Source organism: Ciconia boyciana, chromosome 35 (assembly GCF_034638445.1).
Source record: "Ciconia boyciana chromosome 35, ASM3463844v1, whole genome shotgun sequence".
NCBI lineage: Eukaryota > Metazoa > Chordata > Aves > Ciconiiformes > Ciconiidae > Ciconia > Ciconia boyciana.
In genome coordinates this window covers 532,247-560,137 of record NC_132968.1, presented here as the reverse complement: position 1 = coordinate 560,137, position 27,891 = coordinate 532,247, and the positions used below count along the sequence as shown (strand labels likewise).

The following is a 27,891-nucleotide window of genomic DNA, read 5'->3' as shown; positions in this document are numbered from 1 at the left end:
GGTGCAGAAGCTGTGCTGGATGGGAGAGGAGAGCAGGGGGGTGCTCCAGGAAAGTGTTTGTGCTGCAGGGGATGTCGGGGAGGTGCCCAAAAGCCCCTCCCATGGCATTGCTGGCAGCAGCTCCCTCTCCCTGCCTGCCCATGACTCTGCTGCCTGGAGCTGGCTCTGCTGGGAGCTGCTTCTCTGTCCCCGTGTGTCCTCCCTGTCTGTGCTCACAGACCCCATCCCACCCACTGTGTTCTCTGCTCTGCCCTGCAGACACCTCCTGGCAGCAAAGTACTGACCAGGGGCATCTCTGTATGTGCAGGGGCTCAGGAGAAACTCGGAGAACTCCTAGTTAGAATGGGGGTCTTCTCCGGCATGGAGAAAAAATTTCCATCTCCCACTGCACACCCAGCCAACCAAGAAGAGAAAACTCAAAGCACTGACTCCTTCCTTTTAATGCAATCCCCATTTTGACCTTTCTCTGGAAAAGTCCCCTTGGAAATGGCCTGGGGGTAACCTGGAGCTGTGAGCAGCCCTGGTCCATGCAGCACCCTCTCAACAGCAGGACCCTGCCTGCCCTCCCAGGGGTTGCTCCTTCCACACAGAGCTTCCCCCCACAGCGCCATGGGGAGCTCCCCGGGCAGGCTGAGTGCTGACCGGGGTAGGCAGCAGGGTCCCTGCCCTGGCACACAGCCCCCTGGTGCACAGGGACCCTGCTCTGAAGGACAGCCCTGGGCAGCCCTGCCTGCACACCCGGCTTCACACCCCTGCAGCCATCCCCGGGAGAACCTTCTGACAGTGCAACAGGGAAGCCCTGCTCTGGACTACGTCCTCCTTCTTCACCCCAGAGAAGCCAAGACAGACATCCTCACAGCTCCTCTCAGTCATGGGATGTGCCAGCTCTGCAAGACTCATCGGCATTGCCCTGCTGCCAGAGACTTACTGTGTCAAATGCTGTGAAGATTTCTCTGTGAACAAGCTCAGCTCTGTCCTCCCACCCCAGACTGCCTTTAAGCTCTCTTCTGCACTCGTCTCCCCTCGGTGCCTGCAGACACTGCCCTCAGCCCTGCTGCACTTTGTAGAGGAGCCACTCCAGGGCAGAGCTGTCCCTCTGCAGTGCTCCCCGCTTGCCATGAGCTCCCTGCATCCCAGGAGCCCGTCCCACCTGAGCAACAGAGGACCAGCCCACGGCAGCACTTCCTCTGTCCCCTCGGGGCTCCCTCCAGGTGTCCCTGGCCTCCAGGGGAACCTGCTGTGGAACAGGCTGAATGTTCCCTCCCTCAGCTGGAGAGAGACACTTCTTTCCTGCAGTGGCATTGCTCCTCTCAGAGACAGAGTTAGGTCGAAAAATCACCTGGTTTGTCTTCTTCTAAGGCAGGACACCCAGACAATGACAGGCAGGGATCTTCTTTACTCCTGCTGAGGGAAGGGATTCAGCTGAGTCAATCGAGGCATCTCAGCCTGCATTTCTATTGTTAGCGCTGGAGGGGGACCCAGCTCCCTCCCATGCCTGGCACAAACCCACAGAAGGTGGCATTCCTCTTGCCTTAGTTCAGGCCTGCGTTAAAGAGGCACATGCATGTGAGGCCCTTCTCTCAGCTCCTGTGGTAATTGATGAAGAGGTAGGGTGTTTAGATGAAATATCTGGTGACGTTTGAGGTACCAGAGGTTGTCCAAGGCATGTGCAAGACAGCTGCACCTGCCCCTATTTACTATCTTCTGGCAGCCTACACTGCCTCCTGACCGAATAGTGTCCTGTGTCATAGGGAGAGCTGCGTTTCTCTGTCTTTTCCATCAGCTGGGTTGCCTAGATCTCCATTGACTATAACAACGGTTTTCATCCCCACATTGCCTAATCAAATTCCGGACAGTTACTCTATTTAATGTGCAAATAGAGGCCTGTAGTGTTATACGAGATGCCAAGGCTCTGGCACAGAATGACATGTGGCTGGCAGGTACAGCACAGGAAAGCCATCCCCATTCAGAGCAAGAGTGTGACGGACACCCCGGACAGCACTGCAGACAGGGTCGGTGCCTTTGTGCAAGCCACGGATTGCCACCACTGCACTGTGGCAAGGTCTGTCCCTTCTCTACCCAGGAGATGTAGGGCAGTCCAGGAACACAAGGCACATCACACTGGGGTCTCCACTGGTGTGCCTACATTTTCAGACTGCTGGTTTTTCTCCACCAACCTTTACTCAGTCCCTTGAGGATACAGCCAAGGAATGGACCAACAGTTTTGACAGTGGGCTTGTCAGCAGCACCTTGTCATTCATGGAGATCACCTTCCCATCCACCCTCAGGGGCAGCAGAGACACCACTGAAGTAAACCCATTTCTTTCCGGAGCTGCATTTCCCAGCCCTGTTTCTCTCTGTCCCTGGGGACAGCAGGGTTGGCTCACTCTCTTGGCATCCAATTTCAGCTTTAGTCTTCCATCTGCTGTCCACTCTGGCATGTCTCTGCTCTGAGGCAAAGCCTTTGCACACACGGGGTTTTGGAGGCTTGCTACCAGGTTTCCCCTGAGGTGCTACAGCCCAAATGTGCACCCATGCCCTCAGCCAGGGGCATAGCCAGGACGACCTGGAGCCTGTGCTTCTTGGCGTCGATGGAGTAACTGCCAAGGCGTGGTAGAACAAGTCACACAGCTTAGGGTGCTGCAATGGATGTGTACAGGCTTCTCAGGACAGGCGGGCTGGAAGGCTCAGGAGTGGGGTTTCTCTCAAAGTGAAGCAGCTGCTGGGATGTGTGGAGCTCCTCTATGGGCAAGTGAAAACTTTGTTGAGCCCTTGTGAGTGAGGATCAGAGGAGGGGCCAGTAAAAGTGACATTGTGGTGGGAGATGAGGAATCCCCAGTCAGGGTGGAGAAGGGGGCATAGTCTCTTCTGAGCACCGCCAGGGAGTCTCTGGATGTAGAAGCCTGGGCCTCACTGGGGATTTTTTGACCCTGGCATTTCCTGGAAGGGGCACACAGCAGCATGCAAACAGTCCAGGCAGTTTCTGGAGTTTCCTGGGACTACTGCTTAGCACAGCTGCCAGGAGGGCCAACAAAGGTAAGGCAAGCCTGGCTCTGACACTTGCCGGCAAGGCAGATCGGGTCAGAGGTGTGAAGATCATTGTAAGTCTTGGCTGTCGTCACCCTAAAATATTGGATCCCAGCTTCTGAGGGGACTGAGGAAGGAAAATAGGAGACTGCAGATGCCAGACATGAGAGGAGCAGACTTTGGCCTATTCTGGGCAGTTCTAGTGGGGATCCAATGGTCAGCAGCACTGAATGGCAGCACAGCTCAGTACAGTTGGTCTTCAAGGACAGCATCCTCCAAGCATAAAAATGGTCTTTAACAAATCTCCGTTGAAACTTGAAAGTAAATTCAAGGGCACCATAACGAGCTGGAGCTACTTCAGGGAGAGTTAAAAAGAAGCAAAGATAACATGGGATCACTCTTAAATTTAGTAACAGCAGGTGTAGGTAGATCGGAAATATTTAGTGTGCTCTTTGCCTCAGTTATCACCTGCAAGGTCTCCCAGGCCTTTGTGCCTCAAGGCAGGACTCTGGAGGGAAACAGTCAACGCTGGATAGGAATCAAATCAGGGGCTACTTGAGCAAACTCAAAATTACCAGTCAGAAGGGACCGGATGTATCAATCTCTATTTATATAGAGGGAGAGAAAGTGCCATCAGCTTGCTGGACCATGTCCATGGCCTAGGGAAAAATCATGAGAATTTACAGAGCAGCATCAAAGTTCTGAAAAGGAAGACTTCTTATACACTTAGTACACCCAGGCCTTTTCTGCATATGTCTCAACTTCTGCTTAACATCTTCATTCAAGGGCTGATACAGTTGCCCACACAGAGGTGGCCACTGCCTCCAAGATACGTGGGGGTAGCTGAAGCCCTGACATGGTACTAGGAAATGTGGCCCAGGGCTGCTGGGAGCATTTCTGGAGCAGGAGCTGGTAGACAGGCAGGGTAGGCCAAAGCATCCCAGTGGAGACAACTGATTGCTCTCTCTTGAGTAGAAAAGGAAGCCTGGACAATTGCACCCAAGCTGTGCAGTGCTGGAGGAGAATGAGGAATGAGTAGGTCTGGATGCTGCAAAGGCTACAAAGAACATGCTCCTGTAACCCAGAGATGTTGGGATGAATGCAGATCTGGCTAGTCAAAAGAGGGTATTTCATTCAGTTTGTCTCTCTGCTTCCCTCTGTGGATTGAGGGAGCTCGTGACTTCAATGTGGGACTCACTGTGTGCAAAGCCTGAATATGGACAAAGTCGGAAGCAGGGAGTGCTTTGGGGTTTCTTGGGATCTGTGCTTGACACAATAATGTCTTTTCTATAGCTCTAAGTCTATCTACTGTGGAGAGTGGACTTCAGAGGAAGTACTGTGCACTTAATAGACAGCAGAGGAGCGCATTTTATTTTTTATTGCACCATGCCTTCTTTGGTTTTGTTTTTTGGCAATTAAGAAACATCCTTCTGTGTCTGGGTGCAGCTCGTTCCCCAAGTAAAGCAGGTGGAAACTGGTGGCAATGCGCTGAAACATGCAGCTACGGACTGTAGTGGAGAAAGCTCAAGTGTGAGCAAAGGTGCTGTAAATCCCAGGTGCCTGATGAGAGACATGTGGGGTTGTAGGGAGGGTCAGAGATTGCCCATAGAGTGTCTGACACACAGGCTCTTGACTTCTCTACATATTCAGTCTTGAATACGATCACGTTCAATATCATTTGGAATTGCTTTATCGCTTAATGTGTAAGCAGACAAATGAAGAAAAGGGAAAGAAAAAGAAATCTTTTCTTATTGTTTTTGAACACTGAAATGTTTTCACTTCTGAAATCTCTCTAATTAACTATATAAGAATCACAGAATCACCGAATCATATATGTTGGAAAAGACCTTTAAGATCATTGAGTCCAACGATAAACCTAACACTACCAAGACCACCACTATACCATGTCCCTAAGCACCTCATCCAAACATCTTTTCAATACCTCCAGGGATGGTGACTCAACCACTTCCCTGAGCAGCCTGTTCCAATGCTTGATAACCCTTTCAGTGAAGTAACATTTCCTAATATCCAGTCTAAACCTCCCCTGGCGCAACTTGAGACCATTTCCTCTCTTCCTATCACTTGTTACTTGGGAGAAGAGACCGACCCCCACCTCACTACAACCGCCTTTCAGGTAGCTGTAGAGAGCAAGAAGGTCTCCCCTCAGCCTCCTTTTCTCCAGGCTAAACAACCCCAGGTCCCTCAGCCGCTCCTCATAAGACTTCTGCTCTAGATCCTTCACCAGCTTCATTGCCCATCTCTGGACACACTCCAGCACCTCAATGTCTCTCTTGTAGTGAGGGTCCCAAAACTGAACACATTATTCGAGGTGCAGCCTCACCAGTGCCAGGTACAGGGGCACAATCACTTCCCTAGTCCTGCTGGCCACACTATTTTTGATACAAGCCAGGATGCCATTGGCTTTCTTGGCCACCTGGGCACACTGCTGGCTTATATTCAGCCGGATGTCAACCAACACCCCCTGGTCCTTTTCTGCTGGGCAGCTTTCCAGCCACTCTTCCCCAAGCCTGGAGCGTTGCATGGGGTTGTTGTGGCCCAAGTGCAGGACCTTGCACTTAGCCTTGTTGAACCCCATACAGTTGACCTCGGCCCATCCATCCAGCCTGTCCAGTTCCCTCTGTAGAGCCAGAGTCCCTCAAGCAGATCAACACTCCCACACAACTTGGTGTCATCTGCAAACTTATTGAGGATGCACTCGATCCCTTCATCCACGTCATTGATACAGATATTAAACAGAACTGGCCCCAACACAGAGCTCTGGGGGACACCGCTTGTGACTGGCCACCAACTGGGTTGACCTCCATTCACCACCACTCTTTGGGTCCGGCCATCCAGCCAGTTTTTACCCAGCGAAGAGTATTCTCGTGCAAGCCATGAGCAGCCAGTTTCTCCAGAAGAATGCTGTGGGAAACCATGTCAAAGTCTTTACTGAAGTCTAGATACACAGCATCCACAGCCTTCCCCTCATCCATTAGGTGGGTCGCAAAGAAATGAGGAATTCAGAAGATTATGCCCAGAGACTTAGCTGCTTAGGGCATTTTGTTTGGTAATGAGCCCTGTGGTGCCAAGTTCCTGAACTGCAGATACTGAAAGTGGAACAAACTGGCCTCTAGAGAAGTAAAAGTCAGCAGCAAACCTCCAAGTTTCTGAGGGTGTTAGCAGTCCCCACTGAGAGCCATCACTGAAGAGACCATGGAGGGAATGAGCAGACAAATCCCCTGCTGTTGCCCCCATAATACAAGGAGAAATGGTTAGTGACCTGCTACACCACTGAGACACACGCAAGTCTATGGGGCTGAATGGGATCCATGCAAGAGTACTGAGGGAAATTGTGGATGTGCTCACCAAGCATCTTTCAATCCTTTCTCAACAGTCTGGCTAACCGGGAAGGTGCCAGTTGACTGGAGGTTAGCAGGTGATCAGGCCCAGTCAGCATGGGTTTATGAAAGGCAGGTCCTGCTTGACTAACCTGATCTCCTTCTAAGACAAGACGACCCGCTCAGTGGATGAGGGAAAGGCCAGCAGGACTAGGGCAGTGATCATGCCCTTGTACTCGGCACCGGTGAGGCCACACCTCGAATTCTGTGTTCAGTTTTGGGCCCTTCACTACAAGGAAGACATTGAGGTGCTGGAGCATGTCCGCAGAACAGCAACGAAGCTGGTGAAGGGTCTAGAGGACAAATCTGATGAGGAGCGGCTGAGAGAAGTGGGGTTGTTTAGTCTGGAGAAAAGGAGGCTCAGGGGAGACCTTATTGCTCTCTACAACTGCCTGAAAGGAGGTTGTAGTGAGGTGGGTGTTCTCTTCTCCCAAGTAACAAGTGATAGGACAAGAGGGAACAGCCTCATGTTGCACCAGGGGAGGCTTAGATTGGATAATAGGAAAAATTTCCTCACTGAAAGGGTTGTCAAGCATTGGAACAGGCTGCCCAGGGAAGTGGTTGAGTCACCACCCCTGAAGGTATTTAAAAGCCGTGTAGATGTGGTGCTTAGGGACATGGTGTAGTGGTGGACTTGGCAATGCTAGGTTAACATAGGGACTTGATGATCTTAAAGGTCTTTTCCAACCGAAATGATTCTATGTTGCTATGATTGTATGTTTCTACTTTTTGCCCTTCCCTCTGGCCTGGCTCTGTCCTTTGGGATGGCAGCCATACCCTCCAGTGTACTGTCTGCTCTCCTCAATATCGTTTCATCTACAAGTGCTATGGAAAAGATCTCTGTCATCCCCAGATCATTAAAAACACATTAAATAAGACAACTGGCAGGACAGACCCTCGAAGGAGCCTTCTAGCTAGATTCCTCCAGGCAGAGTACCACACATTGACCACATCCCTCTGAGCCCCACCAGCCATCTGGTTCTTTACCCCTCTACTTATGCACCCATGCAGGCCATAAGACCCTAAGTTGGCTGAAGGGAATGAGACACGGACTCCGGTGCTGGTGTTAGGGGGAGACCTTTCTTTTCCTGACAACACTCCTTTTATACTTATCCCGACCGGTTCACGCGAAGCACGTGCAATGCACGCGCTTATTCTCTCCATCTGATTGGCTCTGTAACTTTTATCACGCAGCATTTCATTGGCTTATAGTTATTTTGTTGTTCCTTCTTTTGCATTCTTTTGTTCCTTCTTCTGCTTTCCTTGCTCCCTTTTTTCCTCTTGGTCCCTCGCCCATGACCTTAGTTTAAAGACGTGTTTATTAAGTCAAGGTCATCAGCGTGCTGATCTCCTATACTTGGGCACAAGAATATTGTGGGGGATGATGTTGGAAACTTCACTGGCTTCCAGGTTAAAAGACAACCACTGCTCTCCCTGTGTCCAGCCAGCCTCTTCTTGCATTCCCAAAAGCAAAGAGGATGGCAAGACACAAGCTGCCCTGGGTAAAACCAGTCACCTTCTTTTTGAGACACCCAGAAATGGGATCTGAGTGGACACACTCTGGGGCACAGCCTCAACTTTCACTGCTCCTCCGCTGGGCATTTTGGAAAGGTGCATACAATGTTTGGGTGCTGCCAGTCATCAGGGAGTCCCCCCAGTCTCCATGACCTTATAAAGGTGACAGAGAGTGTCCTCACTGTGAGACTGGCTTGCCCTCTCAGCTCCCTGGGATGCCTCCCCTCCTGTCCTGGCAAGGATTGCATTTGCTCAAGCGACCCCTGACTTGATCCACATCCACCGCTGGTTGATCTCCTCCAGAGTCCTGCCCTGAGTCACAGAGGCCTGAGAGACCTTGCTGGGGAAGACTGAGGCAAAGAGGATAAAGAATCTCACATTTCTCTACACCTGCTCTTACGAAACTCAGCAGGGGCCATACAGTATCTTTGTTTCTGGTTTAACTGTTCCTGAAGTAGTAAACACTCATTACGGTGCCCTTGAATTGCCTTTCAAGTTTAGATTGAGTTGCGATCTGGACTATTGCTGAGCTTGGAGGATGCTGTCCTTGAAGACCAGCTGTACTGAGCTTTGCCACCATGTCACAGCTCTGTCTCCCACAGTCACAGCTCCAGCTCATCCTGTCTGTGCCCCTGTCTGAGGGCATTGCTGCACATTTGGGCTGAAGCACCCCAGCTGTGGCACCAGGCAAGCTCATACTTGCCATAAGGAAAGTCCAAGACCCTGTGTGTGCAAAGGCTTTGCTTCAGAGCAGAGACATGGTATGGACAAAAGACAGCTGAATGTCTTTCTATTCCTAGGACTACAAACCCAGAGTGAAATGAGAAACCCAGAATGAAATGCCTAAATTCACTCAAGTGAAGACATTCCCCAGCTTGCAGTAATTAGATCCCTGCCTGTCACCTTCCAGGTGTCCTGGCTAATGATGGAACAAAAAAAAAGGTGATTCTCATGCCCAACTCTTTTCCCAATAGGAGAAATGCCACTGCTGGAAAAAAGGGCCTCTCCCCAGCTGAGGGAGGGAACATCAGTGGTTCCTTCAGCCTGTTTCACAGTAGGTTCCCCTGGAGCCCAGGGACACCTGGAGGGAGCCCAGAGGGGGCAGAGGAAGTGCTGCCTTGGGCTGCTCCTCTGCTGCTGAGCTGGCCGGGCTCCTGGGATGGAGGGAGCTCATGACAAGTGGGCAGAGCTGCAGAGAGACAGCTCTGCCCAGGAGCAGCAGCTCTGCAAAGCACAGCAGGGCTGAGGGCACTGCCTGCAGACACCTAGGGGAAACGAGTGAGGCAGAGAGAGGTTAAAGGCAGTCATGAGTGGGAAGATGGCTGAGACCTCACTGGAGGAGAGATCTTCAAAGCCCCCTACATGGTAAGTCTCTGGATGCAAGGCAATGTACCTTGTGTTCCTGGAGGGATCTCCAAAAGCTGGCACATCCCACAGCCTATGGGGTCTTTCAGGAGGACTCTCACAGTTTCTGTAGTGTAGAGGAGGAGGATGTGCTCCAGAGCAGGGCTTCCCTGCTGCACTGTCCAAAGGACAGGGCATGATGGCTGCCTTCTCCCAGGGACAGCTGCAGGCTGTGAATCTGGGTGTGCAGCCAGGGCTGCCCACAGCAGGGTTCCTGCACCCCAGGGAGCTGTGATCTGGGGCAGGGACTCTGCTGCCTGCCAGGGTCAGCACTCAGCATGCCCAGGGACCTCCCCACGGTGTTGTGGGGAGAAGCTGTGGATGGAAGGAGCGACCCCGGGCAAGGCAGGGTTCTTCTGCTGTTGAGAGGGCGCTGCGTGGCACAGCGCTGCTCTCAGATCCAGCTCATGCCCAGGTCATATCTGAAGGGACTTGTCATGAGTACGGTCAGGGCAGGGTTTCCTGCTTGAGTCTGTGTTTTCCTGAATCTATGCTTCCACTTTTCTCGTGCTTGGCTTGGTGGGAATGGAAACTCAGCTGTGTGGGTTAGAGAAGGGGCTGAGACTCCTAAACCATCACCCTAAGGTTTACTAGGAACCTCAGCAAGTGCCTTCACCCCCCACCAGCCTACAGATAAAACCAGCACCACCTTTCCAGTTTCATCAGGGTTGGTGTAACCTGCTCGTTGGCCCCTGCACACACAGAGAGAGGCTGCAGGGCAGAGCTGGGCACACAGGGGCTGGGATCGGAGCTGTGAGCGGTGGCAGGGAACAGACATGGGGCCAGAGACACAGATCCCATCTGGGACAGCTCCAGGCAGTAGAGACATGGGCAGGGAGGGAGCGAAATACAAAGCAAAAGCCTGCTGCAGGGGAGATATGGGCACCTCCCGGCCATGCCCTGCAGTGCAGGTGCCTTCCCTGAGCAACACCCCTCTTGTCTCCTCTCCCACCTAGCAAAGCCCTCAGCCAGCCCATGGGGTCGAGGGTGTTAGTTACCCCCTCGTCCATCTGCCAGCAGAAGAGATGAAGTGCATTTCTCCTGCCATGTGCCCATTTCCTGCTGAGCAGGGGCTGGAGGGGACTGCCCTGCATTATCAACATCTGGGAGAGGTTGTGCAGTGCTGGGTAAGGGAAAGGCTTTCCTGAGTGCCCCTCTGCCTCTCTGTTGCCTCCCTCAGCTGCTCCTGGTGTTGAGGTAAGGCTCTCTGGGAAGAGTAGTTTCAGCTGCAGAGTCAGGCACTGATCTTGGGGGTCCTCCCATTCACATGTGTTTAAGGCAATGAGGTGTCCAGCTTTCCTCTAATCTGTGAAGCTCTGAGCAATGCAGTCTGGCAGGCTAGGAAAGGAGCTGGGTTTCCCTTCACCAGGTGCCATCGTTAGCACACTTGGCTGTCTCCTTGGGGTGTCCTTCCAAACTGTCAGATGCCTTCCAGGATGCACAATGAGCCTTTGGCTAGAAATGGGGTACTAAGACCTTGAGAAAGGGGAAGACATTTAGTGGTCTGCAGTGGATGCCTCTGCTCTCACCAGTGTCTGGTGACTCTTCAGGGTAACGTGGGAGTGTGATCACCCTCCCTCTCAGAAAGGTGCGAGCACTGGGCAGCTGGGAACAACACGGAGGGACAGAGCAGCACCCCTCACTCTTCACTGAACCACAGGCAATCCTCTTGCCTTGTAGGACTCCCTCTGTTCTCCCTGAGTGCAGCAGAAATGCTGAGGGGTTCTGACATCCAAACACACTCCCCACGGGAGATGGAGGGGAGCTGTGAAAATTAAAATCACCTCTCCAACTGCCTTCGGCCATCCCCGTTCCTTAGCACTGGCAGTGCAGATGTAGACAAGCTCTTCTGTTTTGGGAGCAGTTTCCTGTGACAAAGTCAGAAACTAGCACTGGCTCCTGCCCCCCACCGTTCCCATGAACTCACTGCTGAAGAGCAGGGCTGACGCCACGGCTGCCAGCGCACAAAGCCCCTGCTCCTCACCACACACTGAACCAGCACCAACCAGAGCTCCAGCCAGAGAGCTGAAGGAAGGTCTCCTAGAAAGACAAAAGGGTGGTGGTGTGCAGCAGGGGAGGATTTATGAGAAATGGCTTGGATTTTGCTCTGAGAAGTCTCGCCTATTGTCTCACCACCTTCTCCTCCTTGGACAGGTCCCCATGCCCGGAGGCAGCAAATGTCCAATGCCAGCTCCATCACTGAATTCCTCCTCCTGGCATTCGCAGACACACGGGAGCTGCAGCTCCTGCACTTCTGGCTCTTCCTGGGCATCTACCTGGCTGCCCTCCTGGGCAACGGTCTCATCATCACCACCGTAGCCTGTGACCACAATCTCCACACCCCCATGTACTTCTTCCTCCTCAACGTCTCCCTCCTCGACCTGGCCTCCATTTCCACCACTGTCCCCAAAGCCATGGCCAATTCCCTGTGGGACACCAGGGCCATCTCCTACTCAGCATGTGCTGCCCAGGTCTTTCTGTTTGTCTTTTTCATGTCAGCAGAGTTTTCTCTTCTCACCATCATGTCCTACGACCGCTACGTTGCCATCTGCAAGCCTCTGCACTACGGGAGCCTCGTGGGCAGCAGAGCTTGTGTCCACATGGCAGCAGGTGCCTGGGGCAGTGGTTTCCTCTATGCTGTGCTGCACACTGCCAATACATTTTTAATACCTCTCTGCCAAGGCAATGCCCTGGACCAGTTCTTCTGTGAAATCGCCCAGATCCTCAAGCTTTCCTGCTCAGATGCTTACCTCAGGGAAGTTGGGCTTATTGTGGTTAGTCTCTTAGTAGCATTTGGCTGTTTTGTTTTCATTGTGGTGTCTTATGTGCAGATCTTCAGGGCTGTGCTGAGGATCCCCTCTGAGCAGGGACAGCACAAGGCCTTTTCCATGTGCCTCCCTCACCTGGCCGTGGTCTCCCTCTTTCTAAGCACTGCCATGGTTGCCTACCTGAAACCACCCTTTATCTCCTCTCTATCTCTCGATGTGGTGGTGGCAGTTCTGTATTCGGTGGTGCCTCCAGCAGTCAACCCCCTCATCTACAGCTTCAGAAACAAGGAGCTCAAGGATGCAGTTTTGAAACTGATGACGGGATGTTTTTCTAAAGCAATAAACTGTCCTATCTTGGATGCATATCACTCATAATGTATCTCTTTACAGGCTCAGCCTGTCTTCTGGAGGTTTTGGTGGTGGTGGTGGAGGGGTTTTTTGCTCTGTTTTACATGTGATAATGTTGTGCACAAAGAAATGTCTTTGTTCATGCCATTTCTAATTCTGTATCTACCTTTGTAGTGTTACCTAGAGATTGTTGAAAAGACTTGAAATAAGAGCCATGTTCTCTGTGCTTTTTTTTTTTTAAAATAAAGGACCCTGCAGCAACTTCTTCAGCTGAGATCCTGTTTCTGAGACATTTTCTGGTGCTGCAGTGGCAGAGCCTGCGTGCAGAGGTGGAGGGCAAAAGAGTCCTGGCCCAGCAGCACTGCCAGGGAGCACCAGCGCTTGCTCTTTCTGGAGCTGTTCTCTTTTACTTTCCACACTCTCTTTCTGAGCCCCTGTGTGGGGGTAAGGAAGGCTTGCTCTTGCAGCTTGGTCACAGTCCTTTTGGGTGGCAGTCCTGTGATTGCACGCAGTGACAGGCAATGGGCACTTCCTTGGCAGAGCTGACCTCCATAACAGAGTTTCCATCACCCAAGGGGATCTCCTGATGGCAGTGCCTGAAAGCTGACGTTTTCTTCCAAAGTTTCTCTCAAGAACAAGCCCAGGAAAGTTCCCTCAAGAGGAAAACACGATTGAACAGCTACATTGTTTGAGTACTCAGGGTGTGAGCACGCGGCAGTGTCCATGCACAGCCAGACCTCCTGCGGGAGAGAGGCAGGACCAGCAGAGCAGGCTCTGGTGTGTGCCCGTGTTCACTGTACACCCCAGGGAAGCTGCCCCAAGGCAACCGTCCCAGACCAGCCCATAACAATCACCATTTCCAGCACCGGACTCTGTCCTGGTTTCGGCTGGGATAGAGTTAATTTTCTTCCTAGTAGCTGGTATAGTGCTGTGCTTTGCATTTTACTATGAGAATAATATTATAACACCCTGATGTTTTGGCTGTTATTAAGCGATGTTTACACTGGTCAAGGACTTTTTCAGCTTCCCATGCTCTGCCAGGTGCACAAGAAATGGGAGGGGGCACAGCAGGAGAGTTGATCCAAACTGACCAAAGGCTATCATATGATGTCATGCCCAGTATATAAACTGGGGGAGCTGGCCGGGGGGTAGTGATCGCTGCTCGGGGACTGGCTGGGCGTCGGTCAGTGGGTGGTGAGCGGTTGTATCTTTTTGGGTTTTTTTCCCTTTTCCCCCTCCCTTGGGTTTTGTTCCTCTCTCTCTCTTGTTGTTTTCCTTCTCATTACAATTCATTATTATTATTACTATTATTTTGTTCCAGTTATTAAACTGTTCTTATCTCAACCCATGAGTTTTCTTACTTTTGCTCTTCCGATTCTCTCCCCCATCCCACCGGGGGGGAGTGAGCGAGTGGCTGCGTGGTGCTTAGCTGCCGGCAGGGCCTAAACCACGACAGACTCTCAGCCCTGCTCATACAGGTTGTTCATCCCTCCACAGTGGGACACTGAATGAGTAGCTCAGAAGTCCGTGTTTGTGTTGTACAGATGGAAGATCATGGAGCAGATCCTCCTGGAAGACATCTCAAAACCTATGGAAAAGAGGGAGGTGATTAGAGGCAGCCAACATGGCTGCACAAAGGGTAAATTGGGCCCGGCTAATCTGGCGGCCTTCTCCCATGGAGTAACTGCATCAGTGGACAAGGCAAGAGCTACGGATATCATCTACCTAGACTGCTGTATGTCCTTTGATATGGTCCCCCACAACATTCTTGCTGCTAAATTAGAGAGGCATAGGTTTGATGGATGGGCTGTTAGATGGAGAAGGAAATGGCTAGCTGACCACATGCAAACAGTTATAGTCACTGGCTCAATGTCCAAGTGGAAACCTATAACGAGGGGTGTCCCTCAAGGGTCCGTCCTGGGACCAGTATTATTTAATATTGTCCTGGTTTCAGCTGAGATAGAGTTAATTTTCTTTATAGTGGCTGGTATGGGGCTATGTTTTGGATTTGTGCTGAGAACAGTGTTGATAATACAGAGATGTTTTAGTGGTTGCTGCACTGGTCAAGGACTTTTCAGCTTCCCGTGCTCTGCCAGGTGCAGAAGAAGCTGGGAGGGGACACAGCCAGGATAGTTGATCCAAACTGACCAGAGGGCTATTCCATTCCAGATGACGCCATGCTCAGTATATAAAGCTGGGGAAGAAGAAGGAAGGGGGGGACATTTGGAGTGATGGCGTTTGTCTTCCCAAGTAACCATTACGCATGATGGAGCCCTGCTTTCCTGGAGATGGCTGAACACCTGCCTGCCCATGGCAAGGAGTGAATCAATTCCTTGCTTTGCTTTGCTTTGCTTGCGTGCGCGGCTTTTGCTTTCCCTATTAAACTGTTTTTATCTCAACCCATGAGTTTTCTTACTTTCGCTCTTCCGATTCTCTCCCCCATCCCCCAGGGGGGAGTGAGCGAGCAGCTGCGTGGTGCTTAGTTGCTGACTGGGGCTAAACCACGACAAATATCTTCATCAATGACATCATAGACAGTGGGATTGGGTGCACCCTCAGCAAGTTTGCAGGGGACACCAAGCTGAGTGGGACAGTTGATTCAGTTGAGGGGAGGAATGACATGCAGAGGGACCTGGACAGGCTTGAGTAGTAGGTCCGTGCAAACCTCATGAAGTTCAACAAGGCCAAGTGCAAGGCCATTCACCTGGGTCAGGGCAATCCCCAGTAAAAAATCCAGTAAAAACTGGGAGATGAATAGATTGAGAGCAGCCCTGCAGAGAATGACTTAGGGATATTGGTGGGTGAAAAGTTGGACATGGGCCGGTAATGTGCTCTTGCAGCCCAGAAAGCCAACTGTACCCTGGGCTGCCTAAAAATAAACATGGCCCGCAGGCTGAGGGAGGTGACTCTCCCCCTCTACTCCGCTCTCCTGAGAGCCCACCTGGAGCACTGCATCCAGCTCTGGGTCCACCTGTACAAGAAAGACATGGACCTGTTGGAGCAGGTCCAGAGGAGAGCCTCTCTTCCTATGAAGACAGGCTGAGAGAGTTGGGGTTGTTCAGCCTGGAGAAAACAAGGGTCCGGGGAGACCTCCCTGCAACCTTTCCATATATAAAAGGGGCTCATGGAAAAGATGGAGAGACAATTTTTACAAAGGCCTGTAGTGACAGGACAAGGGGCAAGGCTTTTAAACTGAAAGAGGTTAGGTTTAGATTGGACATAAGGAAGAATTTTTTTTTACGATGAGGGTGGAATGGAAGAGGTTGCCCAGAGAAGTTGTGCATGCCCCATCCCTGGAAGTGTTCAAAGTCAGCTTGGATGAGGTTTTGAGCTATCTGGTCTAGTGAAAGATGTCTCTGCCCATGGAAGAGGGCTTGGAGTAGATGATCGTTAAAGGTGCCTTCTAACCCAAACTGTTCTATGATTCTAGGAGATGAGACTAAAGACATTGTGTGCGTGTGGCGAGATGAACCTGAGTGAGCACAAGCGCCATCAGCTATTCTTGGGGTTGCCGTGAAGGCCTGTGGGAAAGACAGTGTCTTGAGGTCACTTCACACGGAGAGTAATGCGCCTGGGAAACCACCTGAATGCAGCACTGGGATGTGCTTCCTTGACCCGAGGATCCTGTGTCCATTCCTCATGCCTTGGGGCCTCTCAAACGAGTGCAAAGCAGGGCGATACACTGCAGGGCTTAGGTGCTTCCCAGCCTCTGGCAGTGGCAACAGGAGGCCAGGGAGACACTACAACTCTTGCAATTTGCTGCCTCTACATCTGCAAAGGAAGGACTCCTGTCTCGGAACACCCCTGTGTGTATGAGGAGTGCACGAAGCCAGATCAGGGGTGGACACCTGACAGAGCCCTGAAATTTCAGTGTGTTACTCCAGGAACAACCCCCACTCTCCCAGTGAGATTCATCTCAGCTGCCTTGGATAGGTTCTTTACAAATGCTCCTGGTCTTCTACATTACCTTCCCTTGCCTTTCTGGCCTGTGCCTTCAAATACACAGTATGAAAGAAGCTCGCCTGTGGAGTATCATCTCACCTGTGCAGTCAGAAGCATTCCTGCAAGCATGAGCAGCATTGCCATCTAGAAGGCGGCATTTCTCACATTTCAGACGTCACAGAGCACATCTAGGGAGTACGAATACACTCAGAGGCACACACCCCTTCGTGTTTCACCTCTCTGAACTTCCTTCACAATTGCTTTCAGCAACTAGCATAGGAAAAAAATGCTCTCCCTCCTAGGTGTCCTACCAGGAGAGATGGGACAAGAAGGACATAAAACCTTCAATGGAGAAAGGGAATGGGACAATCAAACACCATCAGTTCAGTCACCCGTACTGCGAATAGGGAATGTCCCCAACCCTTAGACAAGTCCTCCCCTCTCTCTCGTGACCTGCCCCGTGATTGGTGTTGGGAACACCCTCAGCATTGTGCTGGTGGTGGACAACTTGAAGGCCTGCTATAGCTCCACCACTATGCCCCTGACGTGACCATGCTGCTGACCTGACTGGAGACAACACCATCTCTGCTGACAGCGGTGTTAGGAGTACTTTCTGCACCTTTGGCATGTACTGAGTGTTTCCTGCTGGTGGCCACATCCTGTGATGAGTACTGGGCTGTGGCCACCTGCTTCTCTCTGCAAGACTCATGAACTGGAAGGTCTGCTTTGAGAAGGCAGCTACACCTTGGCTAGGGGATTTCTGTCATCTACAATAGTCACTTCATTCTTGTCCCAGATACAGGTCTGTGGCCCCAGTGGAGTGGACCACTTCTGTGATTTCACTGGAGCTCTCCTGCAGTGACACCATGACACTTCTGCTCTTTGCTTTCATAACCTGCTTTTAGATGCAGTCCTCCCCTTCCTCTTCACATTTCATTCTGTGCGTGCATCAGAGCTGCCACCCTGGGGCAGCTCTCCCACCCAGCATGGACAGGCAGGAGGCCTTCTCCACCTGCTGCTCTCACCTCACCCGTGAAACCGTTTTCTACAGCATCCTCATCCTTGTCTGTGTGATGCCCAGAAAAGCCGCCCTGAGAGAGTTTGACAAAGCACGTTTTCTACACCATCCTCAGGCCCCTGCTCAAGCTCCTCATCTGCAGCCTGAGCATCAGGAAGTATGGAGAGGAGTGGGAGACTGAGAGAAATGCTCAGAAAAGCTGTGAGCTGCACAGAGAGCCATATGGAGTTGTGGGCCTGCTGGGAGAAACCACTTCTGGTTCTCTTCTGAACAGGCCCAGAAAACATCGACCGGTGTGTGCTGTGTCCTGGGCACTCTCCTGGAAGTGTGAGATATGGAGAAGGTTTTTGGTGCAGAGAGGTGCTAGTGGAGGTGGCTGGTTTCATTGTGACACCTCTCTCAAATGCCTTGGAAAGGCAAGAGCCATCAGAGAGGTTACATGGCTGGATTTTAGCCAGGCCTTAACATGGTCGCCCCTAGTTTTCTTAGAGCCAGATTGGTGATATCTTGACTAAAGAAGCAGACAATGAGGTGGATGGGAGGATGACTGCACGATCAGGCTCAGACGTCACCACTGGTACAGAATCCTCCTTGCAACCAGTCATTATCTCTGTTACCAGCACTTGGGCCAACACTGTTGAACATCTGGATTATCTCCCTGTACGATGGGATGGAGCTCACCTTCAGCTCCTTTGGCAAGCTGAGTGGAGCAGTTGAGCTACCTCATCTAGTTCACCCTGCCTCGAGCAAGAGAGTTGGTTGAGATGACATTCAGGTCTCTTCTAACCTGAGTTATTCTGAGTTATTCCAGGGCCTGGGGGTCAGGGTTTGGCCTTGCTGCTTCATAAAACAAACCAAGGCTTTTCTCAGCATTACAGCCCCCTGCAGATTGCCTTTGCCTACCTGCAATCAGAGCCTCCAGTTATCTGCTCTAACGAGTCCTTGGGGAGGCTTTGTCCCCCTCAGTGGGGCCAATCAATGCTTCAAGGTTTTTCTTCTGGCTTTGTCTTCTTGAGAGGTTTGTTCAGTCTCCTCTCAGTATCTGAGCTTCACAGACCCAGGGACAAATACACCATGGGGCTCATTAAAATACAGAAAGCTTTAATGAGCTAGTTGTCTTCCTGTAATTTTCTTCACGTCTCCAAGACTTGTACAGCTAATTGGAAACATTTCATAGGGTAGTTTAAGAGGAAGATTTCAAAGTGTGCCTAATAAAAAATATTTTTTTAAACGTGGTATTTTATTAAATTCAGTTTAAAGAAGAGGTGATAGCAGCATTCTCCAATTGATATTGATGCAGAGTGTCTCCTCAGGAAGTCTGGACAGGCAGGAAAAGCAGCCCCTTGAGGTCTGACACTGTATGGACAACCTTGCTCCTCACCTCCCCAGCCTCACCATTTCTGTCATTGGCCACCTGGGCCTTGCTTCACTTTGCCTTACCTCAGACTTCACTGACCTCTGGGAGCTGAATGTTACAGCTCCATGGCACCATCTCCCACCTGATCTCCTTAGAGAACCGGCTGCACACAGGCACAGAAGGAATTTTCCTCTTTCCAAGCAAAGAAAAGTAAAGCATGATCAAGTTTCATGAACAATAAAACACACTCCTCAGCCATATGCTAAGTACAAGCTGCGTCTCATGAGGCTGACTTTCTACAAGGCATAATCTTATGAGAAATGTTGAAGATCAATAGATACAAAAAGGGAGATATAAACATAACTAGAGTTGGCTCTTAAAGAGAGACAATTAGACTACCGAAAGACAGGCAAGCTTTTAGTCCCGGAAGCTCAAAGCAGCAGCATAGGTGAGAGGTATCTGAATGACCAAAGACTAAGGCAAGGAGAAATATGGGGAGTAATGGCAAGGGCCTTTGTCGAGGCAGTCTGCATCTGAAAAGATGACTTTAGAAATGGTCTTTGTGTCAGGACAGGGGAAAGTATATGAAAGATGAGAGAAATTAAAAAAACCGATATAACAGGCAGAATAGCAGTAATGAAGTTATAGGGGAAGATTGATATTTCTGTGGAATGTGCCTTTGGAAAGGCCATGGGATTGGTAGAGGTCTCTTGTTAGTGAGGACAAGCCTATGTTGCACCCGCCTTTGAAAGAGGCCAAAAGTGCACCCCAGGGAACCACAGGCTCTACAAGCTCACTTTGGTGAGGAGTGTGCCATCAGCTGGAGTCCTCCTGGGTGACATGTCTGGGACCCTGAAAGAGAAGAATGTGTCCACAAGCAGTCAGCATGGACATCCAAAGGGTAAATTATGCCTCGTCAACTTGCTTGCCTCCATGACGAAGTAACTGCCTTTGTGCGTGAGGGGAGAACAGTGGATGTTGTTCACCTCAGATTAAGCAAGGTTGTGGCATGGTCTCCCTCAATATTCTTGTACCCAAGTTAGGGCATTAGAGCCTGGATGGGTTAACAAACAGCTGGGTAAAACACCAGTTGGACGATGAGGCTGAGAGCAGTGGTGAAGGGGTCATAGCCTACCTGAAGGCCACTGGCACATCCTGGGACATTGTGGGGCAGCACAAGGGACTCTCCTGGGCCCTGTGCAGTTTACCATGTGCATCCATGACCCAGAGGAGGAAACTCTCACCACATTTATCAATGACACTACACTGGAAGGACCATTCCTGTGCCTTAGGAATGTCATTCAGGAGAAACGAGACAGGCAGGAGGACTGTCCTGTCAGGAACTTCATGAACTAGAAGAAGAACAAAGGCCAGATCCTGCACCTGGGATAGAGTAACGCCTTGCAGTGGCAGGGGCTGGGGACTGCCTGGCCAGGGACCAGCTCTGCGTAAATGGCCCTGGTGGAGCGGGGGTACAGACAGCACAACACGACACAGCAGTGATCTACACAACCCAGTGTGACCTGGTAACAAAGGCAGCCAGCAGTGTCCTGGAGTGTATAAAGAGAAGCCTCACCAAAAGTGTGAGGGAAGACATCGTCTGCCCCTGCTCATCACTCGTTAGACCACCTGGACACTCCTGTGTCCATTTCTGGGCCCCCAGTTCAAGTGTACTGGGTCTGGCTGGGATGGTGTTAACTTCCTTCGTAGCAGCCCATATGATGCTATGTGTTTGCATTTGTGCCTCAAACAGCGTTGATAACACACCAGTGTTTTGGCTGTTGCTGAGCAGTGGTTGCAGAGTGTCAAGGTCTTCTCTGTTTCACACTCTGCTCCCTCCCAGTGAGTAGGCTGGGAGTGGGCAAGGAGTTGGCAAGAAGACACAGCCCAGAAAGCTGACCCCAGCTGACCAAAGGGATGTTCCATACCATATGATGTCATGCTCAGCAAGAAGAGCCAGGGCAGGGGAAGAAGGAGGTGGTTTTTGTCATTCAAGGTGTCTGTTAAAGGGAGCCTGGCTGGGCATCAGTCTGCTTGTGAGAGGTGGTGAGTGATTGCCCATGTGTTGCCTGTTGGTTTTGGTTTATGTTTGGTTCTATCTTTTTCTTTTGCCTGTTAAACTGTTTTTATCTCAACCCACAAGCTGCACAGCAACTCATGCAGCAGCACTGGTAGGGACCTGACCGGCTAAGGAGTTCCCTGCGGAGAAGGGCCTGGGCACCGTAGCGGATGCCATAGGAGCCAGTGGGTCTCACAATTCCAAAGGAGAATAAAGAGGTGCGGGTCCTGAGGAGGTCTAGCAAGATGGAGCTAGGGGCACAGAGCATAAGGTGTGAGGAGAGTCTGAGGGAAGTGGGCCTCGCTAGAGCCTGCTGAAGTGGAGGCACAGGACAACCTAATGAGAGCCTACAGCTACCTGGAGAGATGATGGAGCCAAGCTCGCTTCTGCAGTGGCCAATGAGATGACAGCAGCAATAGCCACAAACTGCCTCTTGGGAGCTCTAGGCTGAGCCTTAGGAAAAATATAAGGGCCTAGGAGGAGCATTGCTGTGATCTCCACCTTTGGAGCGCTTCAGGTTTCAGCTCCACAAAGTCGCAGCCAGGCTGGAGGCTGGACTAGAGAGCCCCAGCAGTCTCTTCCCCACCACCCTTTCCATGAGCCTATGCCTTGCAACGTGCCCTCCAAGAAGAGACTATGCTGGAGGTGAGGGTCTCTACATCATAGTTTAATTCAGGGTAAAAGGGAGCTCAGGAAGTCTCGAGTCCCGCCAAGCTCCAAGCAAGGCCACCCAAGGTACAGAAATGGAGATGAGGCATTTGACCAGCTCCCTGAACACAGCTGTCACTATGCCATGCCTCCTGAGATTCCTGGGAACATCCACCTTCTTGTGCAGAAGAGTATGATTCTTCTGCAAGTTTCCTGGCACATCTCCAGAGCAGGGGTGCTTTAGGCTGTAAAAAGAATTGAAAAAAGCCTCTGACTTGGGTACTATCAAATTAATTACTGAAAGAGAGGGAGATGGAGGGATCTCAGGGCTTCCAGGTTCCTGCTGAAGATTTCAGCCTCCAAGAAAGGAGCTCCAAGAAAGGAGTTTTGAACTAATATAGCCTTTTGATCATTTCACTTGTGATGGCTCTGCTTCCCACTTCCCACAAATGTCACCCAGAAATCTCACCTGCTTTTCCTTCCTCTCCTCCCCAGACATGACCAAGTGATGGGAGGAAAGGAAAAAGAAAGGCCCTAGTCCTCTGTGAATCACCTGGGGTGTGGCACTTGGAGGGCCACAGTGTCATTTCATTGTACACCCCATAAAGAACCGAGCTGGGAAGTGAGACTGCAAGCCCCAATCAACAGGGTTCATGGACAGGCAAGGCTGTGCCTATGGCTGGTCTGGAAACCAATACACCTACAGCATAGCTCAAGCTGGGGCTGAAGCTCAGGCTTGGGCTTCAATGGTCCCCTGGGCCCATGGACAGAGTTGTGGGTCCAGGCCCCATGTTAGGCTGGTCAGGGTCATGAAGGCCTATGGATGCTCTCAGGGCCCTGACACTGCCCCCATGGGATCCCACCTACCAGTGCCCTCCATAGGGCATCTTCTCATGCCCTGAAGTCCAGGCTCTGTGCTCTGCTACCCTCCTTCCCCACCTCCCTGGAGATCCGGGAGATCAGCATTTCATGGTCACCACAGCCAAGGCTGACACTGGTATTCACATGCCTGACCAGCTCTTCCTCTTTTGGGAGTGCCAGGTCCAGGTGAGCAGAAGACTGAAGGGACTCTTTGGCAGCTCTGCTAAGAACGTTTCCACAAACAGCACAAGAAACCTCCTGGAAGGTTTGCATCCTGCTGTCTCCCTTGACCACTGAATACCGAGGAAACGGAGTCCCCCAGAAGAGCCAGGTCCTGTGATCCACTGATTTCCTCAGATCATTTAATTGAGACATTGTTCATTCCTCACCCTGATGTATGACCTGTAAATGGCTGGGATGGAGTTAATGTTCTTCATAGCAGCCCACAGGGTGATGTGCTTTGGATTTGTTACTAACACAGCACTGATAACGCAACAGTGTTTTGGCTATTGCTGAAGAGTCCTTGCAGAGCATGAAGGCTTTCTCTTTTTGCCACTCTGCCCCTGCAGCAAGTAGGCTGGGGGGACACAAGAAGTTGGCAGGGGCACAGCTGGGACAGCTGGCCCACAATGACCAAAGGGATATTCCATTGCAAATGATGGCAGGCTCAGAAAAAAAAAAAAATCCACCCAAACTCAAAGGAAGAAGGAAAAATGGGAGATATTTGTGATCAAGGAATTTGTCTTCCCAAGGCCTGCTTTCCTGGAAATGGCTAAACATCTGCCTGCCGATGGGACGTAGTGCATGAATTCCTCATTTTGCTTTGCTTGTAGACACAGCTTTTGCTTCACCTATTAAAATGTCTTTGTCTTGACCCAAGAGTTTTCTTGCTTTTGCACTTCCAATTCCCTCCCCCGTCTTGCTGGGAGTGGTGGGGGTAGGGGAGAGTGAGCAAACGACTTTGTGGGTGCTTAGCTGCTGCCTGGGGTCAAACCAAACTGAACACCTACCACAGTGCCAACATTTCTGGCCTCTTGACCCACACACACCTTGACCAATGAGCTTTTCTGATTTATTTTCTCCCCTTGACCTGTTGAGCTGGGGGAGTGAGCAAGCGGCTGGGTGGCTGTCTGGCTGCTGGTCAACATTAACCCACCACAGGACCACCCCAGGACTGCTGCACCCAGTATGGGGCTTCCCAACACAATACAGACCCTGACAGACTGGAGCAAGTCCTGCAGAGGCCAGAAGGATGGTTGGGGCCTGGAGCACGTTATGGACAAGGAGAGGCAGAGAGAGCTGGGGTTTTGAGAAATCCCTCAGAGTCAAACACTGGGGCAAGGACCCAGGCCAGCTGGTGGGATCTGAATCACTGGACAGTTTCAGTATTTGTCAAGACAAGGCCATGAGCACCTGCTCTAGCTGGAGCTGTCTGAGAATGGGCTTGGCTGAGAGAGCAGCTGTGACAAGAGCTCTGGGACTTGGTGTGTAAAGAGTGTCAGTAGGAAACTGGTTTCCTCTTTATTAATAATGGCTGTGGAGTTGGGTATCACTGAGCCTCGGAAGAGGACGGAGGTGATCGTACAGCAAAGGTCCCTTCTCAGGGCTGGGGTGTATGGCCAGAGATGGAAACAGCTGGTGTGTGGGACCAGTCTGGGACAATTTTCCTAGGGCAGCTTCCTCGGGGTGTCCAGGGAACATGGCACAGACCAGGCCCCTCTCTTCTGCACCTTTGGTGCCTTGCTTCCTTCATTTTGTCACCTGGCTCTGCCTTGTGAGCACCCTGCTGTGTGCCCTTCTGCACACTCACACAGCTTAGCTCTACACTGGTGTTTCCTCTTCCAGGACGTTTCCAGCCCAGCCCCAGCTCCAGCTCTCCACACCTCCCCTGGCCCCATGGCAGTGCCCACCACAGGGGGCTGCAGCACTCCGACCACTCAGCCACAGCTCCGGCTGCTCTGAAGGGCACAGCAGCTCCTGGAGGTCAGACGGGGGGGTCAGCCTCCCCACCAGCCCCGGGGATGGTGCTGGCCAAAAGGGCAAGAGGAAACAGAGGCCAGTCAATCTCTAGCTCTGCTGCATTCATATTGTAGGTTGTCCCTAACCCCAACTGCATTTGCACCCTTCTCTTCCCCCACCAGCCCCTCTCCCTAGGACAGCACAAGAGTCCTGGCCCTGGGGCTCCTCAGGCACCTCCCACATCTCTCCAGTCTCCCTTTGCCATGCACACTGGGTCCACACTGACTCCCATGGCACTGCAGAGTCCTTCTTTGTGCATACCTTGATGTAGTGCTTTGCTTTTGGGGTGTTTGAGGGGGTTTCACTTTGCCTCAATTCACTCCCACCCCAGGGCACGTGGTGAGTCCTTGTCCTCTCCTGACCGCTCCAAATTCATTTCCATAAAGACAGCTGTACGCCATGAGTCCTGATATATGTGAAGGAGCCTGAGGAGGGAATGGGGAGCTCATGCACCATCTTACATGAACAAGAAAGCCTTTAAAACCAGAACTTCTGGTCCAGTGGAACGAAATGGTATTGTGAGCTTAACCCCAAACACAGTGAGAACATAAGGAAAAAAGACTTTTTGAGAGACCACTTCCTTGGACATTTTAGTGGCAGCCACTTGGGAGGAAGAGCCCAATCTTCAGGCACTGCACCCAGGACAGCTTTATTGAAGAGCTTCTCTTAGACAGCTCACAGGTGACATAGTGCAGTGCAAGGGTCACACCCAACAGGATAAAGCCTCAAGAGAGGTTTCAACCTACAAAATTACATAGAAATAGAATTATTACAGGGGAAAAAAGTAGACTGCTGGCCTAAGATAAGCTCCGGGAAATGTGACGTGCTGGGAGGCAGGTTTTTGTGAGTGATGCTACGGCCATTGGGTCAGTTTCCATAGGCCATCCTTGAGCTCCTTGTTCCTCATGCTGTAGATGAGGGGGTTGACTGCTGCAGGCACCACCGAGTATAGAACTGACACCACCAGGTCCAGAGATGGGGAGGAGATGGAGGGGGGCTTCAGGTAGGCAACCATGGCAGTGCTGATAAACAGAGAGACTATGGCCAGGTGAGGGAGGCACGTAGAAAAGGCTTTCTGCCATCCCTGCTCAGAGGGGATCTTCAGCACGGCCCTCAAAATCTGCACATAGGAGACCACAATGAACAGAAAACAACCAAATGCAAAACAGACACTAACCACAAGAAGCCCAGATTCCCTGAGGTAGGTGTCTGAGCAGGACAGCTTGAGGATTTGGGGGACTTCACAAAACAACTGGTCCAGGGCATTGCCCTTGCAGAGTGGTAATGAAAATGTATTGGCAGTGTGCAGGACAGCATAGAGAAACCCACTGCCCCAGGCAGCTGCTGCCATGTGGACACAAGCTCTGCTGCCCACGAGGGTCTCATAGTGCAAGGGTTTGCAGATGGCAATGTAGCGGTCGTAGGCCATGACAGTGAGAAGAAAATACTCAGCTGATATAAGAAAGAAAAAGAAAAAGACCTGGGCCACACAGCCTTGGTAGGAGATGGCCCTGTTGTCCCACAGGGAATTGGCCATGGCTTTGGGGACAGTGGTGGAGATGGAGCCCAGGTCGAGGACAGAGAGGTTGAGAAGGAAGAAGTACATGGGGGTGTGGAGGTGGTGGTCACAGGCTACAGTGGTGATGATGAGACCGTTGCCCAGGAGGGCAGCCAGGTAGATGCCCAGGAAGAGCCAGAAGTGCAAGAGCTGCAGCTCCCGTGTGTCTGCGAATGCCAGGAGGAGAAACTTGGTTATGGAGCTGCTGTTGGACATTTGCTTCCTCTGGCTATGGGGGCCTGTCCAAGGAGGAAAAGGTAGTGAAGAGTTAGAACACACAACTCTCAGCAAATCCTGCTCCATTTCTCACAGAAACACCCCCTGCCAGCCTCTCTCTCTCCTTCCAGAAAGACCTTCATGCAGCTGCCTGGCTGCAATTCTCTTTTCTGCTGGCTGAGGGCCCAATGGGGAGCAGGGGATTCTGCTGTGGGCACCGGAGGAGTCAGTCCTGCTGTGCACCAACAGGCAGATAGAAAGCAGGAATGATCTCTGTTTAAATCCCCTCAAGAAATCAATGCTATTTCACAATTGTCCCTCCCAACTCACCCGACTGCAGAGGAGAGCTGTGGGGGTTTGGTTTGGTTTCTTTTGTTCCTGTTCCTTGTCCCACCTGAGGGGGTTTGTGGAAGGCAGGCATCCTTGGCCTTTCTGCTACACTACAAGTGCTACCCTGAGAGCCCTGGCAGGCAAAGGGCTGGACCCTTAGTGCATAGGGAGGAGAGATGGTCTGTCCCTCAGTCTTGCTCTCAGCTGCCCTTGGCTCACACCTCTCTGAGCCACAGGATGGTCACACTCAGCTCTTGCCCTGACAGGAAACTGGATACTGGAAAGGAAACTGGGTAAGACACTTGCAAAATGCAGACGATCTCCACAGTCCCCTCCCAAGGGAAGGGCTGTGAGCTTCTGGATGCCCTGAGATGGGGTGTCCTGAACAGAGAGCCAGCTTTATCCCCACCCTATGGACTGCATTGCCCAGACCCCCCCAGGCTAGAAGAGGCCTTGGGCACCTTGCTCCCATGGACACAGCTGCATGGCAAGACGTGCAGGGTCAGTTGCTGAGCTGCTGCTGCAAAGCCCATCCCTAGAGAGCCTGAAAACAGCAGCAGCAGGGGCAGGTGGAGAAAGCAGGAGAAATACCCCAGGGCTTCTGCCAAGTGAGGCAAGGCCAGGGAGGGAGAGATGGGCACTCAGGAGAGTCTCCTCTGCTGGAGCTCAGGCTGCAGAGGAGGCAGCTCCTGCCCTGGACCCCAGCGCCTTGAGGGCAGAGGCTCTGCTGGGTGGGAGAGGAGACTGACAGACTTGGTAGGGGAAAAACATGTTCAGTGAAGGGCTGACAGGGAGATGCCCAATTCCCCCCTCCCAGCCTTTGCTGTCAGCACTTTGCTCTCACTCCCGCTCTGTGGCTCTGCTGCCTGGATCTGTCCCTGCCAGGAGCTGCTTCTCTCTCCCCATGTCTGCTACCTATCAGTGCCCACAGACTACATCCCACCCGCTCTGTGCTCAGGTCTGCCCTGCAGAGCCCTCCTGGCAGCAGGACACTGCCCAGGAGCATCTCAGAGAAGGAGCAGGTCAGATAAACCACGAGGATTCCACACAAGTGATGGGGCTTTCATTAGGCAAAGGAACTGGTGAGGGGACTGAATCAGCTTCCTCACAGACCTACTGACCTCTCAGTCTAATGCTGTAGAGGTCTCAGTCTCTTGTGCAAACCTCACAGCTCCATTGCTATGTTCCCCCACAAACTCAGCAGGAAACGGAAAGCACAGGCTTCAGAAAGCACCTTTCCTTCCACATAGCACCTGCCTTGAGGTGCTTCTTGAAAATCTGCCTCTGGCAATGTCCTGAAGTGATGTGGAGCTGTGAGCAGCCCTGACCCACGCAGCAGCCTCTCCACAGCAGAGGGACCGTGCCCTGACAGGGGCCGCTCCTTCCACCCACAGCTTCTCCCTGCAGCGCTGTGCGGAGCCAC

At 51.7% G+C, this 27,891-nt stretch overlaps 2 protein-coding genes across 2 annotated transcripts; one reads left to right on the top strand and one right to left on the bottom strand.

The window, feature by feature from the left end:
- Positions 1 to 11,521: 11,521 nt before the first annotated feature.
- LOC140645604 (olfactory receptor 14A16-like) lies at positions 11,522 to 12,487 on the top strand. The gene has a single exon (XM_072849059.1). It carries the CDS (start codon positions 11,522 to 11,524, stop codon positions 12,485 to 12,487), a length of 966 nt encoding a protein of 321 aa, XP_072705160.1.
- Positions 12,488 to 25,217: 12,730 nt separating this feature from the next.
- Positions 25,218 to 26,138, bottom strand: LOC140645587 (olfactory receptor 14A16-like). The gene has a single exon (XM_072849048.1). It carries the CDS (start codon positions 26,136 to 26,138, stop codon positions 25,218 to 25,220), a length of 921 nt encoding a protein of 306 aa, XP_072705149.1.
- Positions 26,139 to 27,891: the final 1,753 nt, after the last annotated feature.